General features: G+C 34.5%; 3 protein-coding genes across 3 annotated transcripts; 2 read left to right on the top strand and 1 right to left on the bottom strand.

Moving 5' to 3' along the window:
- Positions 1 to 3599: 3599 nt before the first annotated feature.
- On the top strand, positions 3600 to 5267 carry LOC114392842 (zeatin O-glucosyltransferase-like). Its single transcript, XM_028354080.1, has one exon. It carries the CDS (start codon positions 3674 to 3676, stop codon positions 5057 to 5059), a length of 1386 nt encoding a protein of 461 aa, XP_028209881.1. The 5' UTR covers positions 3600 to 3673; the 3' UTR covers positions 5060 to 5267.
- Positions 5268 to 7022: 1755 nt separating this feature from the next.
- On the bottom strand, positions 7023 to 11720 carry LOC114392834 (probable glycosyltransferase STELLO2). Its single transcript, XM_028354067.1, has 3 exons — positions 9670 to 11720; positions 8447 to 8573; positions 7023 to 7799 (listed from the first exon to the last, which is right to left on the bottom strand). Exons 1-3 carry the CDS (start codon positions 11349 to 11351, stop codon positions 7329 to 7331), a joined length of 2280 nt encoding a protein of 759 aa, XP_028209868.1. The 5' UTR covers positions 11352 to 11720; the 3' UTR covers positions 7023 to 7328.
- A 5032-nt stretch (positions 11721 to 16752) lies between these two features.
- On the top strand, positions 16753 to 18997 carry LOC114375420. Its single transcript, XM_028333199.1, has 5 exons — positions 16753 to 16847; positions 16958 to 17195; positions 17961 to 18343; positions 18818 to 18884; positions 18992 to 18997. Exons 1-5 carry the CDS (start codon positions 16753 to 16755, stop codon positions 18995 to 18997), a joined length of 789 nt encoding a protein of 262 aa, XP_028189000.1.
- Positions 18998 to 19804: the final 807 nt, after the last annotated feature.

Below are 19804 nucleotides of genomic sequence, written 5' to 3'. Positions count from 1 at the left end.
GACTTCTGTTCAAAATATGAACACTCCAATTTACGGCTTCTGGCCAAAAATTCTTTGGAACCCTTCCTCGTGTCATTAAGCTCCTCACCATGTTAAGAATTTTCCTATTCATCCTCTTTGATACACCGTTTTGTTGCGGTGTATAGGCTGTTGTGAGTTCTCTTCGTATGCCATGCTCTGCACAAAAGTTTTCAAAAACCTTTGAGCAATATTCACTACCACGATCTGTATGAAGGGTCTTGATATTTTTTCCAGCCTCATTTTCAACACGAGCTTTAAGAAACTTGAATGCAATAAATGCTTTAGATTTTTCCTACAAAAAATAAACCCAAGTTTTTATTGAAAAATCATCAATGAAGGTAATTAAATAACTTTTACCTCCATTGGAAGATGGACTTGTTGGCCCATATATACATGAATGTACCAACTCTAGAGCATCCTTTGCTCTCCATGACTTGTTTTTAGGAAATTGAGAACAATGTTGTTTGCTAACAACACAATCCTCACACACTTGGGAAGGGGCTACAATTGGAGGAAGTCCTGTCACCATGTTCTTCTGGTTGAGAGTCTTTAATTCACCAAAACTCAAGTGGCCATAACGAAAATGCCATAACCATGAAGGATCTTTGATTCCAACCACTAATCAAGACTGAATAGTTTCAACCTTCAATGGAAACAACCTGTTGGAACTCATTTGCACAATAGCAATAGCACCTCTAGTAGAATCATAACTTTCACAAGCACCATGTTTAATAGTAATGACATATCCCTTCTCTTGTAACTGACCAGCACTCAACAAGTTACTTTTTAAGTCAGGTACATACAATACATTAGAGATTGTTTCCACAAAACCATTCTTGGTTTTATTTTAATATCACCTTTACCCTTTACTTGTATAGAGGAAGAATCACCAAAACTAACAATTGAATGAAAATCTTCATTTAGATGAGAAAAGGAGGACTTACTTCCACTCATGAGATTACTGCAGCCTGTATCTACATACCAAACATCTGATTTTGGTTCCTTACTATTTTGAACAACCATCAATAGCATTTTGGCCTCATTCTCTTCAACAAACTTTGAAATCACTTCCTTTTCTTTGTTGCGTGATAGCTTTGTATAACATTCAGAATGACAATGGCCAAACATGTGACACCGATAACACTCAATCTTAAATTTATCAAATTGATTTCCTCATCTTCCTCTGCCACTGTAGTTGTTTTGATCTCCCCTTCCACTGTTGTTGTTTTGATCTACCCGTCCTCTGCCTCTACCACTTCTCCCTGTGTCTTTACCTCTGCCTCTTGAAGAGGTAGATTCCTTCAAAGCTTGCTCTTCTGTAATTGTATCTTGATTCATCTTTTGCTCATGAACTAACTAAGAACTCTGGAGCTCGTCAAGGGAGAATGTATCAACATTTTTGGATTCTTCAATGGAACACACAACATAGTTGTACTTTGGTGCCATGGAATGCAAGATCTTCTTGACTATAACAACATCTTCCATCTTTTCACCATGGAATCACATTTTATTTGCAATTGTCATGGTTCTTGCAAAATAGTTGGTTACCGATTCATCATTCTTCATGTGTAACATTTCAAATTCCTTTCTCAAGGCTTGAAGTTGTGCACGCTTTGTTCTATTAGAGCCTTGATATTTTTTCTTCATTGAATCCCAACTATCTTTGGAAGTTTCTTTGTAAAGAATTGTTTTCAAGATAGAGCGATCAATGGCTTGGAACAAGTAATTTTTTGCCTTTAAATCTTTCAACTTCAGTCCCTCCAACTCCTTTTGTTGTGTTTATGTGAGTGCTACAACAACATTAGGTGTTTCAACACCACTTTCAACAACATGTCAATACTCTTTAGACCGTAGGAAATTCTCCATCAACATGCTCCAATGGTCATAGTGATCATCAAAGCATGGAATAACAGGCTGCACAAAGTGCTATTCAGATGACATCTCTTTTGCTTGTTGTTATCACAAAAGCTACTACCTTTGTTTTTTTTAGGTCCCGTTTAGCTCTGGTACCACTGTTAACGCATAAAGAAATAAAGACTAGAATATGAGAAATGCGTTTCTTTGTGTTATTTAAAACAAGTATACTCCTGCCTATTAAATAGGCTAGTACACACCAGAATAACAAGTAAATAGGAATCAAATCCACTACTGCATAATTTAAACCTAAAATCCTAACGTTTAAGGAAAAACACAACCATTATGCTACGTGGAGTAACACACTCCTTAAAACTAGGATAATAATTAAACTACTCAAAATAATTTTTTTTTTATTTTCTTAACATTGTGAGTCCACAAATTGAAGATAAATTATTGTTGTATTTTTGTATCCCGATTATTGTTGTAGTGGAAGATTTAAAAGGCCTGGGTCCCGTGGTTTTTCCTTGCTCACATTGAGAAGGCTTTTCATGGCAAAAAAATTTGGTGTTATTGTTCTACATTTTCTGCTCAGTGCCTATTTTGAATTCACAGAGGAGGGAAATTATGATGGCATTTACCAACAGACTTGATTCTACAGTTCATGCTCTGGTGGCATAGACCAGTACCCTATACTTCTAGGTTTCTTCAATATTGAGAGTCTAGTCTAGGAGGAATAATGAACAAGGGATTTAGGAATGTGTTAGCCATTAAGAAAGTTGTTATCTGTTACTATGATATTCTAAGTGCTGATTATCTAGGAAGCTTGTTATTCTTTCTTTCTTATTCTATTATTCTCAATTCCAGGAGTTTTTAGGAAGAATATTGAAAAGGTATGGGCAGTCTGTTGAGGGATCAATAAATTGGCACTTTTGGATCCATCAAAGAAATTCGGCAAGAAAAAAATGAAGTGAAGATAAAACAGAAACTTTCCAAAATAAAAACTGCAATAGTTGAAGGTGGATGAAGAAAATTATGATAATTAACATCGGGATCAATACATGATTAATGGATGGTCTGGCATCAAAGACCAGTGATTACAGGATATTGTTTATTATAACCAGAAAGTGTTGCCACTGAGAAAGTCACAGTAACTTTTCCAATTTTTAGACCATTAGATTAATATGATGGTTTAAATTGTGCCCCTTGTTTAAAAAAATACTTTAATTATTAATTCATTTTTAAAATTTATTGTATACTTTAAAATCATAAAAAAAAATACTACTAAGCATGTAGGTTACTGAGTTATTTCATATTAACCAGTAGTCCTCAAGGAGAATTTTACTATCCATAGCAGTGTTATTTTCCTCGACTAAGATTGTTTCCGGTAAGAGGTCATGTGTATAAAAAGACAGTAAATTTTTTTGTGAAAGCTCCTACACTGTCAGAAATTTATTTCTTGGTAAACAAAATTTGACAGTTTAATAACAGTCAGAAATTTTCTAACAATTTAAACAAAATTGAGATCAGTGGTTAATTTAAAATAACTATGTAGTATTTTTAAAAATTTCCTCAAATCATATGTTAGTCAAACGGCTTTTTAAAATTTATTACTTTTAAATGTTAAGCTGACAAGGACCTCTCACTTTCAATGACCAAATTCACAAATGATAAAAAAAAAAAATGACCAAATTGACAGGTAGAAAATTATTTCCACTCCACCGAAATCCTATGAATACCACCTGCCAAATCTGTTGCCAAAATTGAACAATAGCTTCTACCTACCTAAATTTTCCCAATGGCTTCGAGTGGAAAATTCCTTCCTCACCAAACCCAAGTGATGGCAGTTCTGATACCTTTCCCTGCACAAGGCCATCTCAACCAGCTTCTTCATCTCTCACGCCTAATCTTATCACACAACATACCAGTCCATTATGTTGGCACTGTCACACACATTCGCCAAGTCACACTTCGAGACCACAACTCCATCTCCAACATTCATTTCCATGCCTTTGAAGTTCCTTCCTTTGTTTCCCCTCCTCCCAACCCCAACAATGAAGAAACCGATTTCCCAGCTCATCTACTTCCTTCCTTTGAGGCCTCTTCGCATCTTCGGGAGCCTGTGAGGAAACTTCTTCATTCCCTCTCTTCTCAAGCCAAAAGGGTCATTGTCATCCATGACTCTGTAATGGCATCAGTGGCACAAGATGCCACAAACATGCCAAATGTTGAGAATTACACTTTTCACAGCACATGTACATTTGGCACCGCCGTTTTTTATTGGGATAAAATGGGGAGACCCTTGGTTGATGGCATGCTTGTCCCAGAAATTCCTTCTATGGAAGGATGCTTCACAACCGAATTCATGAATTTCATGATTGCGCAAAGAGATTTCCGCAAAGTCAATGATGGAAACATCTACAACACAAGCAGAGCAATTGAAGGTGCTTACATTGAGTGGATGGAGCGTTTCACTGGTGGCAAGAAGCTTTGGGCATTGGGACCATTCAACCCTTTAGCTTTTGAGAAGAAAGATTCCAAAGAAAGGCACTTTTGCTTGGAGTGGCTTGATAAACAAGATCCAAATTCAGTCCTATACGTGTCTTTTGGGACCACAACAACTTTTAAAGAGGAACAAATAAAAAAGATTGCAACTGGGTTGGAACAAAGCAAGCAGAAGTTCATCTGGGTGCTGAGAGATGCTGATAAAGGAGACATATTTGATGGAAGTGAAGCAAAATGGAATGAGTTTTCGAATGAGTTTGAGGAGAGAGTTGAAGGCATGGGGCTAGTTGTGAGAGATTGGGCACCCCAATTGGAAATTCTGAGTCACACTTCAACAGGGGGGTTTATGAGTCATTGTGGATGGAACTCTTGCTTAGAGAGCATATCCATGGGGGTGCCAATAGCAGCATGGCCTATGCACTCTGACCAGCCAAGAAACAGTGTTTTGATCACAGAGGTGCTCAAGATTGGCTTGGTTGTGAAGAATTGGGCACAAAGGAATGCATTGGTTAGTGCTTCAAATGTTGAAAATGCTGTGAGAAGGTTGATGGAAACAAAGGAAGGTGATGATATGCGAGAAAGAGCAGTGAGGCTTAAAAATGTCATACATAGGTCCATGGATGAAGGTGGAGTTTCTCGCATGGAAATTGATTCTTTCATTGCTCATATCACTAAATAGCTGTATCAAGTGATATTAGTGTGGTCCTAGTTGAATATGACAGAATTTTACAGTTCATGAAGTTGATGCAAAATAGGTTTGGCATGAAAATACACACATATTTATGTTTCTGGAGACATTATCTGGCAAAGTTTTTGTGATCAACATGCTAAGCCATTTTGTAGAATTCTTATCTATGTATTTTAGAACAATCCTTGTTTGGTGTCAATAATTGTTTATCCACACGCAAATTAAATTTTTGAATTTATATATATAATCAAAGACTTCAAACAATATTTAAGATATATACACTATTTCTAGTCTGGAAGATTCTCCTTGTTCTTACTATTTTTCACTATGTTTTTTTGTTTCTTATCGGTTCTTTGAGCTTCTCTTTCGAAGATAAATATGTATCTATGATACATATAAGTATATTTGTTTTTCTTGCACAAAATTGTGTCTATGCCCTATTATAGTTCGCGGAAAAGCAATTAATAATGTTATTGTTCTTGAGATTAAGTTGCAAAACAAGTTGTCCTTCTTCGCTCTTGATTTAGTCGTAAGTAATAAGTCCCAAGGTAATGTAAATGAGAGAATATTAGGTGTTTCAGTAGAATAAGTTATATTTTTGTATATATGTTATTATATTTATATTAATAGTATTTATCTTAAAGCATGTATATTATATTTTTCTAATTTTATTTCTTTATTGATGATATAATTCCATATTCAAACTCACATGCTTTGAAAAAATATCTTTGAATTATAAAATCATGGAAAGAACTTACATTTTTCTAGATGACAATAACTTATGTTCGGGTTAATCTTTTCAATTATAAGATGTCGATGTCAGATATATTTAAGTTGAAATAATTTCACAGATGGAGACAAAAATAAACACCTTGCATCAATAGCATATTTAATCCTTGAATTATGCATTTGTTGATAATTTATTACCTATATTTTTAAATGATAAATTTAGTTCATAAATGTATAAATATTACAATAAATTAGTCTAACCATTAAATTATAAGTGGATGACACTTATCAAAAGTTTTCTTGAAAAATTGTCTCAAACAAATGTTAATATATCATGAACTCAAAACAAAAAAAAAATATGTTAGCGATTCAAAATAAAATTCGATCATTTATCAGGAATCTTAAACATATTTAAGTGTATTTTTATTTTTTTTGGAAATTTGTATCTAGGATTTTATTGAAAAAAATTCTAAAATTCTAAATATATTAATGCTCATGGGTGAATCTTGCACTTCCATGGATACTGCAAATATTGCATAACCAATTTGAGGAGTTCGCATGGGGCTAGTTGAGGGATTGGGCATCCCAACTGGAAATTCTGAGCCACTCTTCAACAGGGGGTTTATGAGTCAATGTGAATGGAACTCCTGCTTAGAAAGCATAACCATGGGAGAGCCAATAGCTGCATTGCCTATGCACTCTGACCAGCCAAGAAACACAGTTTTGACCACACAGATGCTCAAGGTTGGTTTGGTTGTGAAGCATTGAGCATAGGAATCCATTGGTTAGTGCTTCAGTTGTTGAGAATACTGTGAGAAGGTTGATGGAAACAAATGAAGGTGATGAGATGCGAGAGAGAGCAGTTAGGCTTAAAAACGCCATCCATAGGTCCATGGATGAAGATGGAGTTTCTCGCATGGAAATGGATTCTTTCATTGCTCATATCACTAAATAGTTTTATAAATTGATATTTGTGAGGTTCCTAGTTAAATATGTGGCAGAATTTAACAGTTCTTGAAGTAAACGCAAAATTAGGTTTGGCATGAAAATACACACATTTTTGTTTCTTCAGACATTATTTTGTAGTGTTTCGGGGATGAATATGTATGCTAATAAGCCTTTGTACAGAATTCTTATCTATATGTAGGATTATGGTTCTTTGATGTCAATAATTGCATCGACATGCAAATTCCCTGAAAGCACTGTATATGAGACGCGCAACAAGTTGATCACAAAAAAGAATCTCTTAATGGAGAGCTTGAATTGCAATATTGAATACAAATACATTTTCATTTCATTTTTCACAAAAAAAGAAGGGGCAAAAAATCAGGAATGATACATTTTCTGTGGAACAAATCTGCACAATAAAGGGGAGGGGGAAAGAGAAGGGTTAAAAAACCACCCAAGAAACAAAAAAGACTGTAACACTGTTTTTGATTAAGAGACCATGTAGGAGCGCTATCTGAGTGTTACATGTTTCTTGCATCCTCTCTCGTCATGTAGGTATTATCAAGAAGAAAGAGTTCTACTTTCAAACTAACTCCATGAGGAGTGGATCCCCTTCTGCCATTATTCTGATAAGCTTTATAAAGTCTTGCTCACTTGATACACTCAATGGATGAACAGCAGGGACTTTGGCAGAATAAAGAGTGGTGGAATTTGCAGGGGGATTTTGCTTGTAGATCATTCTATCAAGAACGGGGTCAAAATTCTGAGGAGAATCTAGGGAGACAAAGAACATAGGAATTGCAACCTTCTGATGGATTTCTAGGTCCCCCACAAGGTTAACAAGCTCAACAAAATCGCTGATAAGGCGCTGAGGAACATAGAACAACTCAGAACTGCATATTAGGAGGTTCTTGTCATTGTCACTTGTTTCTTTGTAACTGACTTGAAAGTGGGCTGGCATCATGCTAACAACCTTTTGTACCATTCTTGCTTGTTGTGATAACCAATCTGAGTCCTCACCATTTGTTAATATAGAAGACCATGACTCCGATACCTGAATCCCCGAAAATGTGTAAATTGTCAGAGAGAAGTGCTATACTGGCCTTTTAAGGGTTAAAGCTATGCTTTTAAAGTTGACTTTGACTAGGAAAAATAACATAAACAAAAGACAATGAAACAAGGATTTAATTCGGATCAATTTTTTGGCATATAAAATTTTCATGCTGACATTGTCCTGAATGAATTTGAATATGATATCAATAATGGTGTATGATTGGATAATAGTGTAGAACAAGTGAACAACTTCACTGACAATAAATTGAAGAGTAAATCGCCATTTGTGTCCTTAAAATTGTAGGCGTTAGTCACTTTAGTCTCTGACTATACAAAATCCTAATTTCTAGTTCTTGGATTTATTTTCCACTATATTTTCCACGCTCATTTTGCCCTAAAAACTAAAAATGACAATTAAATGATGCTGGGCAAAGTCAAGGACTAAATTGACCAATGCTTACAGTTTTAGAGATTAGAACGAGGTTTACTACTCTAAATTAAAACTACTCACAATAATTGTACATGCATTCCTAATAGGGGCCAACGAGCCTTATATTATCAATTTTGGAAGATTTTGTATTGGGGGAGTATCTACCATGTGAAAATAAGAGTCCATACTGTAGGTGAGAGAAAATATAACAGCAATACCTTATTAGTGATCCAAAGTTTAGTTTTATCTGCTTGTAGTAAGTTCCAGTAATTAAGAATGGTATTATCCTGAACGAACAAAAATCCTTCTGCACTGCTAAATTGATCAAAAATTTTGGGCAGGTACCTGAAATCAGGAGATGGATAAAATTCAAATTATATCAAGAAGGAAAAAGATAAGCAATCAGAAGAAATTCACAACTACAGCTCTGGTTACTTATGAGACTATTTTTCAGAACAGTGCACTTGTTTTATGTTATTAAAGATGAGGATCACACACTAATTCAATAAATTATTCTTCATTCCTTCCCTCTCCACCTAGATAGAGTCTACCATCTCATATTTAACATATGCATACTGTATGGTTGGAGGAGAGGGGAACAGAGGGATTTTGATAAAAATCTTCCGTTCAGAAGTTTAAAGGGGGAAAAGGAAAATAGGAGGGCTGAAATCCCTCCCTTACAACTTTTGCCTCCCTCCAATATCAGGCAGATTTTAGTTTCCCTCCCCTCTCCTCCCTTTGAACGAAACAGTTCAACATTTAACAATCAATCTTTTTCCAAATCCTCACACGATTAACCAAAAAAGTTTAAAGAGACAGAAATAAATGCTTCACCGTAAAAAACAAGTAATATTTCTAACATTCCTCTCCTAAAATTTCCAATGCTAGAGACTTAAGCTACATAACATCTCAGAGTTCTGGACCAGAATGAGGACCTGGACCATGGGCATTTGGGATGAGAAAATACTCTTCTCTTAGGAGCTTATGCTCTGGACTCATGTAAGGAGCTTAGGCTCTGTTTTGTTCCCTGACTTCTAAATTCTAATAAAGTATTTCTTCGTTATTCATTCCTGGATCTCTATTACCTAAAGTGAAGGAAAGTTTCATTTTATCTGCTGTCTAACTATTAATCACATTTCACAACAGCTGAGCACATTTATCTGCATGTTACTTCACCAAACAGCCAATGACCCAAAGCAATTACTTGAGATGGTTTCATTTCATTTTATTTTTTAAACAAACTTTAGTCTTTTATTGCCTCTCAATCCTTACTCTTACTGATAAAAGAGAACCATCTCAGGTAATCATGAGAGGCCAGCATTCAGTTTCAGAATTTATTAGGATAAAATTACAAGACACCATTAGTAAGTAGCCTAGTAACAAAGTAACAATCATATATGACTTAATGATAGAGGGAAATGTAAAATATAACCAGACTTACCTGTATGCATAGTCCAAATGGCCCTCCCCTACAACAAGATCAACATCCTTCTTTTCGGACAAAATAACTACAGATCTGAATATCCTCCCATAAAGCAACCTCCATTCAAGAGCAGTTCGTTCCACTGGCCCATTGCAATGCATGATAAGCACAACATTTCCAAAAGTTTTCCTCCACCGGATTAAATTAGAAATCTCATAATTCACTGTTCCCGTTTCTTCAACACCAAGATGCACCGATGGCAACTTTTGTGGAACAAACTCTTTCTGATCCCCATGACCAATATTTGCCCTCGGACGTCCCAACTCCAACGACATCAACCTCGGCTGCTGATAGCCAACAGCCAACAAATCCTGCAGCCAAGCAGCAGTAAGCTTCACATCCTTCTCAGTCCAAAACCCCTCCTCCGCCATTGCAAAGCTCAAATCCAATATCTTCTCAAACAACCTATGCTTATCCGATCGCCATGAAATCAAATAATTAATCAACCTTCCAACATTCACATGAAGATCCTTCTCCTCCGAAAATGGATATGCCTCAATCCTATCATACCTATGCACAGTTGGAGGGTAAACCACAACATACCCACCAACCTCCCAAAGCAGCCTCTGCCCCCAGTAACCTCTCAACACATCGGACGCCATCGTGCTGACCGACACCGGGAGCATCAAGGCCCAAAACGCAGACGAATGGTACATCGTGTTAAACGAATTAACCGGCACCATCATGCCCTGTGGCAGCGCCACCTTCGGTGCATGCTCATCAAACCGGATATCAAACGTCTCCAACACCGACTTCCTAGTAAAATAAAATACCGAATCAACATCCGGCAGGCCATTGGAAATCCCCTGCTGAATGAACTGCATCCCTCCAAAAACCTGAGTGTAAAACTCCTCATGCCCAATCTCCCCCACCTTCTCCAAGGGCAACCCTCTGGGCCAAACCGAACGCTGCCCAAAATGCACATAAGGGTTCACGACGGTTCGATTCGGGTTATCATGACTATACTGCAGCAAAACCTCTTGCCTAGCACCTTCCCCTACCAACTCCACATCAAAATGCTTCCCCAAATCATCATCTATCACCTCCCCTCTATCATCAGCATCAAAAATCTTCTTAGCACCGTGCTGAATCGCAAACAAATACCCCACACTCTTCCTAACAAACGAATCATAAGGAAGGTAATCCACAACCCTAAACCCTAAATTGACCTGTTCCTCCAGGGACAAAAAGATCGCACCTTTGAGGGTCCAATCCGACGGCGTATTGGACCCTCCAACCGCAACCACCTGCCACCCCTTCATCTTCACAAGGCGCCGGAGCGCCTCGCTCGGGTAACCCGACACCGACACCACGATCCATTTCTCCGACCGGAAGCTCGAGAACTTCGAGGTCTTGTCTGCGATCGGCGCGATAGCGGACCAGTCCACGCGCGGGTACGCGATCCTCTCGAGCTCCCGCGCCTGGTTCTCGAAGCAGAGCAGCGCGGCGGTGTCGCCGACGTTGCGGAGGAAGAACAAGGCGGCGACGGTGGCCACCAGGAGAAGCACCGCCACGATCCTGACGAGGTTGTCGGAGACCCATGCGGAGAAATCGAGGCTCTTCGTGGAGGCCAGTGCCGCCGTTCGCGTGTGGGGCTTCGGGTTCACTGATTTGGGAAGTGAACGCTCTTGGACCATCATTGAGTTGAAAAATTGAATTGAAACTTCTAAATGTGTATTTGGATTGACCTGAGTCTTGAGCTGAATCGGTTTCAACTCAACACAACAACGCTATCTTTTTTTTCTTTTTTCCTCTGAACAGAAACATAGAATGTTGCTAAGTTTTTTTGGGGTTTCAGCAACAGGTTTGGAATTGGAGTGAAGTGTTTTTCCTTTCTCTTGCTTAGTGTTGGGGTTGCCGACAGGTGTGTCGGTTCCTTAAGCTTGAATGCAACTGCAAGTAGTTTGGTGGAGTGGAATCTTCTTCTGGTTCAGTAGTAACATCTTCCTTTCCTTTTTTTTTATTTCTTTTTAATTTTTTATGGTATGTGATGAGTGGTTTTGCTGTTGGGAAATGGATTTATTAGGTAATGCTTCACGTTCGGGTATTAATTGGAAGTTTTTATTATAATGTCGTTGATTTCTTTATAAGTCGCGATGTCAATACATTTTTCTAGAGTATACCAATTATTTCATGGCACTTTGTTATTATTTAAATTTTGAATTCGAATTTTAATGGATTATCAATTATTAATGTACAAAAATTATATTATCAGAAATTATAATAGATATAATTTTTAAAATAATTATTGTAAAAATCAATTAACTTATTATATACAATGATTTTTAATTGGAAGATATTTTAAAACATTTTTACAATCTTTTTTATATGAACTATTTACTCTTAAAATCATTTAAAAATATAAAATAATGAGTAGATCTTGTTAAATAAGAAGTGAAATCTTTAAATATTGTGATTTTTAATTAATTTTAGTTAAAAATAAAAATATGGTAAAAATATATGTGTAATATTTTGAAGAATATCTATATTTATTGAAAGAAATGAATTGTTTAAATAGATTTCATTAGCTTGAAAAATTAGTTTCTAGATCTGGGTTTCGCCCAAAAAAAAATACTAATGTCTCGTTACCACTTTATCTTGATTTATTGGAGACAGATGGAACTTGGGGGGGTTGTTTTGTGGGTTTGCTTGGCTGGGCTGGGCTCTCATTGACTTGTGTTACTAATTAATTTCTTTCCAAAGTAGAGGTGACTTGAGAAAGCAGTTAAACACGATGTGGTGACCACTTTTTTAAGGTTTGATGGGTTTCTGTGAAAGTGACGCCAGCGTAGTTAACAAGTCTATTTCGATTCAATCAATGCTTTGCCATATGCAGCAAGTTTCTATAAAAGTAGTTATGGCTCGTAACAAAAAGGAAAACCCTGGATCTTGGGTGTTTAGTTTGGAGAGGACTGAAATGCTATCAAAACATTCCGTTAAACACTTATTTTTAGCATTTTTTAAAGTGTGAGACCTGATTATTATAGGAGTTATTAGAAATAAAAATTTGTTCTGATGACTTTCTGCATTTACAGTTCATGTGTTTGTGGAATCAGTTCGCATATAACAATTGGATTTTTATATAAAAATTGAAGTAAATAGTAGTAACTTATAAGAAATGGGAGAGCATTTTTTTCTGCTACAATTGTAGAATGCTCAAGAACTTAAAAATTATGGTATAGTAGATTAAGAAGAAGAAACGAGAGAGCATGAGCCTGTGTCATTTTATAGAAGAAATGAATACTAACTTTAAAGGACAAAATTTCATAATAGTATTTTCTTTTTTATAGGTGTTAAGCTAGTTTTGATATGGAAAATTTGTGGCGAGATTAAAACGTAACTCTTCTTTTTTTTCCTTTTAAAAAACTATTTTTTGTTTTCTGGAAAAAAGGTTTCACTTGTCAATTCTATGAGATTTCATGAAAATTATGATCCCATACCATTATTTGGGTTGGCATTATTGATTATTGATAACAAAAGAGGGAAAGCAGAAAGTGATTAAAAAAAAGTCTCTAAATATTTTCTATATTATAATAAGGGTGTATGAATTAAGATTTTAAAAGATTATTTTAACATTAAAAAGTCTTATGAATTTTAAAATATTATATAAGGATGTTATGACTTATCAAATTTTTAAAAAAAAACTTTTAGGATTAAAATTTTGTAATTTTAATTTATATTATAAGAATTTGGGGCTCTTTACATTTTTTTAAATAAAAATAAAAGAAAAGGGAAACAAGATTTAGAAGTTAAAAAATAAAAAATAAGACTAATAAAAAATAATTAACAAGATGAGAGTGGTGGATAGTTATTAAAAAAGAGTAGTAAAAGTTAAAAAAATTGAAAAAAGATAAAATTATCTAACATTTATGGACACCAAATGGAGGTATTCCCTTAATTAATAGTATAAATTTAAAAGATTTTTTTTTATAGATTTATAAGATTTGAAAAGGCGTTAACATTGAAGCTTGCATACCTAACTCTATGGAAAAATTGGAATATTACCCTTTAAAAGAATCAAAGAAGCTCGGGACTACGATCATTGGAGGAGCTGTTTATCTACTAATAGCGGACAAATTGGAGTATTACCAAATCATGCGCCTATTGCCATCGTCATAGATATAGGTATTTTGAGAATACATTTTAAAGACCAATGATTAACGATGGCTCTAATGGGCGGTTTTGCTAGAATAAATAATAATGAGATTATTGTTTTAGTAAATGATGCGGAAAAGGTAGTGACATTGATCCACAAGACGCACAGCAAACTCTTGAAATAGCAAAAGCTAATTTGAATAAGGCGGAAGGCAAGAGACAAACAATTGAGGCAAATCTAGCTCTTAGACGAGCTAGGACACGAGTAGAGGCTATCAATGTTATTTCATAACAAGTTGATGCGTTCGAATATTGAAATAACTAAAAAAATGGAAAATGAAACAGTAAGAAAAGATAGAAAAAAATAAAAAAGATGAGTAGAGTCAGTCATGCTAAAGACATAAAAAGTCATAGATAATTATGAAAGGTGACAATGACATAATTGCTATAGATATATGCATAATGGTTTATACTTCCTGAAAGGTGCAATGTAACTATCATTTATTTATCACACTTGTAACATATTGTTAACACCACAATTTTTTTATTGCATCAAAAATTGGTTTAGGAGTCAATTTTAGTATTGAAAGTTGATCTTCAGATGTTTTGATAATCAAAAGATGAAAATCACATATTGACATTGAAGATTAAAGATAAAGTTATCAATAGTAGAGATTGAATACCAAAGTCATTAACAATGAAAGTTTAGAAAAAGTTTGTAACGATTACACACAGTTAAAATTTATATTTTATAAATATCAAACTTGAGGGTTGGAACTAATAAACACTCTTATATCCTATAACATCTTTCTTTTTTATATCTCTTTCTTCTTACGGTGTCCTCTTCTTTTACTTAATATGTTTTATTAATTTGTTTGATTATGTTTTTAATTATATTTTTTATATCAAACATAAAAATTTTAATACATTGACTCATGATAAAGGATCTATTCAGAATATAAAGGGTCTCCAAATCAAGAATTACCCCCTTTCTTAAATTTTGTGGGATTATATTTGTTCACAAAAATTAGTGCAAAATTTATCATCAAGACATATGTCTGGGATCACTTTAGTATTGATCTTTTGTTTGCTGAGAGGTGGACTACAATGCCATCGTAAGGCTCATAGTTGTGTTTTACGTGCTCTTGTGTTTGGTGTTGTGTGTCTTGTACGAGGCATTCCTTATGCTCCACAGGTCTGTATTCTTCATATTTTCATATTTATATATATAGGCTTATAAAAAAACGTGAATTTCTTTACTAGAAATTCTTTGGAACGACCTTCTTTGCTAAAATATTATGAGAAGTCTATATTGTCTTTAATAAAGAGAGAAGAGGTTAAATGTGGTGAAAATTAGAAAAGTAGGTAACACAAAAAAAAAGTCTAATATCAATTTTGGTCCATTATATTTTAAAAAAGAGTGATTTTTTTTTCTTTTTTGTCTTATATCTACATTTATGGAGATAGAATTTATGTCTTCAATTAAGATGATAAAAAGTTTTTGCATTGGAATTTTAGGGGGTTCTCTAAAAAAAGGTAGTGAAAAAAAATAATTCCTAAAGTCGAGTTTGCTAGTTAAATTTTAAAAGTTTTATTCTAATCCTTTATGTTTTAAAAATCATTTTGGTTCTTTTTTCAATTTTTCATTAGAAACATTAGTATTCTGTTAATTTTTAAATTTTAAAATAGTTTAATGTCACTTTGAATCTATTATATTTTGCAATCGTTTTGTTAAAAGTTTTATTCTGCTCTTTTAAGTTTTTTGAAATATATCATTTTTGTTCTTTTTACAATTTTTCGTTAGAAACTTAGTGTCCATTAGTTTTTTAAATTTTAGAATAGTTAAGTTAATATAAAGGTGGTTAAAAATCATCATTATTTATTTTTTTTTTTAAAAAATTAAAATTACTAAGTAAATGAAGAAAAGATGGATCTGGAATTAAAAATACTATCCATTAGTTTTATTCTAATTTTTTATATTATAGAAGTACATCATTTTGATCATTTTTCAAAATTTAAAAGTTAACACAATACTAGCATTTCTAATGGAATATTGAAAAAAATGATATATTTTAAAAACATAAAAGATTAAAATAAAACTTTTAAAACTTTATATTTCAAAATAAAATAATTGTAATACATAATAGAATTAATGTGACGTTAAGCCAAAAAAAAAAAAAAGAATAAGAAAATCTTAAGGTTTTGGATAAGATTATTTAAGAGGTATTTTCTACTAAAAAATCATATGAAATTCATCTTTAAAAAAATCAATTAAAATTTATAATTTTTTAATATCTAAAGATTTTTTTAAAGTTATAAAAAATCATTTTGTTAACTTTTTAAAAAAAATCCTAAAAATCTTAATTAAATATTACATTATATTACCAGATTTTTTTAAATCATAATCCAATACACGAAAAAAAGGTGTTTTTGGTACTTTTTCTTCGAATTTCCAAATTTGTTCTTTATCATTGATCAAGATTCAAGAGTAAACAACGGAAAAGACTTTATCTTAAATTAAATAAATAAAATATCTCCCATTTCCTCACATAAGCATCTAACTCTAAACAAGGCAACAATGACGATTAAAGTCAACTAGTAAAGTTGAATACCCTCAATAAAAACATCTTGTGTTCAACTCTTGTGCACATTAATTTATTTATTTTCTTACACACACTCCTTTAATAGTCGTATAGTAGTATTATATTATCTATGTATGCATTAAACTATTAAAATTTACTATATGTTCTCGTGAAATAAATTTTCTAAGCTTGTCTGAAAAAGGCTAACAAAAAAAATGAAAAATGAAAAACTGTTAGTTAGTAGTGTACACACGCGGCACACGCTGACAGAGAGAAAAATTTGAAAAGATTTTAATAAACCCGCGAAATTTTCAAAAAGCTTGAGAGAGAAGAAAAAGAGTGAAGAATGCAAGCCAAGGAAACAATGTCTTCGTTTCCGAGCTCCGTAGAACGAACGGTTGCATCGTCTCTGCTTCTTCTCAACACCACACCTCTCTCTCCCTCGCTTTCAACTCCAAAGTAACATTAACATTCTCGATTCGCATTACATTTCTTAGTTTCTCATCTTCGTTTCGATCTTCACTCACTCGCTCACTCTGTTTTCATAAAATTTTCTGGCTCTCTGAAAGGTTTCACTCTGATTATTCCGGCGATGCGCTTCTAGAGAGAAGAAGTGGAAGCAAGAGGTTCAGAGAGATCTCGGTTTCGTACGGTTCTTATAAATCTTCGTCTTCCTCGCTCACCGACGACGACGAGGACGACGACGACGATGACGACGACGACGATGGCGATTCCTCGGAGAAAGACATCAAATCGGGAAGCGTGTCGTCCTCTGCTGTCACGCGTTACGATCAGATGAAGCTCAAGGTCGATTCTACTTTTCTGTGTGCCTTCTCATCGATTCTTATTTTGTGTTTGTTTCGCTTCGTAATGTGTTTGTGTTTGGAAGCACAACGAAAACAAAACAAATATGCGTGATCTGAAAATTCACTTGACTGATTCTTCTAATGAGAATCATTCTGTTTTTTTCATTCTCATCGATTCTAGTTTGGAGTTTGTTTCGCTTCGTTATGTGTTTGTGTTGGAAGCAGAGCAAAAGCAAAATAACTCTGTGTGATCTGAAAATTCACTTCACTGATTCTTCTAATGAGATTCATTCTGTTTTTGTTATTGTGTATGAATATTTTCTATGCTTTTTCGGTTGGATTTTGTAATGCTCCTTCTCGTCTATTCTAATTTAGAGTTTGTTTCGCTTCGTTATGTGTTCGTGTTTTGGAAGCAGAACGAAAACAAACAACTCTGTGTTATCTGAAAATTTACTTCACTGATTCTTCTAATGAGATTCATTCTGTTTTTGCAATTGTTTCTGGATATTTCCTATGCTGTTTTGGTTAGATTTGATAATGTTCAACTGAGTTTCAGCGAGATCAGTGTTAAAAAGATCAGAGATCTAAACATTTGATTGATAATTGCGATTTATGTTACGAATTTCTCAATTGTTTTATTCAGTTCACTTACGATATATACATTTGGTTGAGAATTTGAAAATTGCGATTTATGTGTTATGAATTTCTCGATTGTTTGATTCAGTTCACGATGTAATTAAAACTGAGAAGTTTTGGTTTGTGAAAGATTGCGAGGAAGATTCGGACCAAGGTCGCGTGGACCACGTCGTGCTCCGGCGACCGGAAGCCGAACGTCGGCGAGGCGGAGAAGGTGCTGTCTCCGGCTTCGGTCTCCGGCGAGGCCTCGTCGTGTTTGTCGAGCAGCTCGAGCGGGATCTCCAGTGAGAGAAGCTTGCGCTACGCTAAGAGATGCAGAGGCGCGATTGTGAGTGTGGCCGGAATCAATCGCGAGACGGCAGCGGCGGCGAAGCGTCGCGGCGCCGGTTCACCGCACCTGCATCGGCGCGGCGAAGCTATACTGAAGCTGCTCTCTTGTTGCGGTGGCTCCTCTGAAGTGAAGATCCGTCAAATGCTCGGTGACAGCCCTGACACTAGCAAAGCTCTGCGAATGTATAATCTCTCTGTCTCTCACTCTTTCTCACACACGCAGATTGTGGCATGCAACATAAACTTTTACGAGATTTAAATCCAATAGGTTTAGTTTGTTTGATTTCAGCGGAATGAAGGGCGATTTTGGTTATATTTACGAACTGAATTCAAAATTTCAATCGATCACTAACCGTTTGATTTTGTGATACTGTGATCACTCGTGGTTTGAAATGTTCCAGTGAAAACAAGCATGGACTAGATAACACTGAAAGTGAGTTAAACTCTTCGGATTTTTCGTACACAAAAATGTTTAACAAACACACTGTTATTCAAAATTGGTTAAAAATTGAGCCTCACTCTCAATTTCTTTGATTTTAAATCTTAATTTCTGATAAATTTCAACTAATAGAATCTACCAAATAATTTATGTATAATGTTCTTTTCATATAAATCTACTTAATTTTGTTGTCTCATGCTACGAAGAACTGTGTGTAGGTTGTTGAGGGTGGATGCTGTGAAAAGATCAGGCTCGGGCGGGCGTTATGATCCCTATGTTTACATGGTACACATTTTTATTGTTCACCAATTAATTTGAGTTTAATTTTTATAGTATGAAGAAATTCGGTACCATCATTTAATCATGATTCATGCAAATATAATGAATTATAGGAGTAATAACTAATTGAGAGTCATCTATGATTATAACAACGTACAATTTAAATATTTCACACTTCATTAATATCCTTAACTTTTCCCCTGATCACATGTTAGATGTTAGATTGCTTCATTTGTGTTCCATTTGAGCTTATTAATAAATCTTATTTATGTTAAAAAAAACGTTAGATTGCTTCATGAATATTTCTCTACTCAGAGGATTTTATTTCCTAATTGTGTATGGTATTGCTTTCGGAAAACAAATAATATTTTTCTTACAGATAACTGGATGAAGTTAGCATAAGGAGGTATATGTTAGCTAGAGTGTAGCGGATTAAGTATACTCACACCACACGGATAGGTATATCATATTTCGGTGCAAATTCAGGTATATATATCCCTAAAATATAACAGGGAAATTTTGCTGTAGCCCAATTATTATATAGTATTCTAGAGGTTTTTTATGTTCTCCATATCAATAACCATCGTTTTTTTGGTCTTATATAATGCTGTGCTTGCTGTCCGTATGTAGTATAGAAATCAATAACCATCGTTTAACTATATATTGGTTTAGTTCTTGGTATTTTCAGCTCTTGTTATTCTCCATATTCAATATGTCCTGTTGTGTGATGAAAATATAAAACTCAAAGGTGGAAGAAATAGAATATATTGAAAATGTGCGGAAAAAAAGAATATATTTAAAATGTGCGGTAAAAAAAAATATTGAAAATGTTAAATTGACGACTTTTGCGCGCCCCCTTACATATTAAGTTATGACTAGTGTCTTGAAATTGACATTTAAGAGAAGTAATTCATTGAGGATATCTT

Source organism: Glycine soja, chromosome 2 (assembly GCF_004193775.1).
Source record: "Glycine soja cultivar W05 chromosome 2, ASM419377v2, whole genome shotgun sequence".
Classification (NCBI taxonomy): Eukaryota; Viridiplantae; Streptophyta; class Magnoliopsida; order Fabales; family Fabaceae; genus Glycine; species Glycine soja.
Note: the sequence above shows the minus strand (reverse complement) of the source record. Positions and strands in the feature narration are given on the sequence as shown.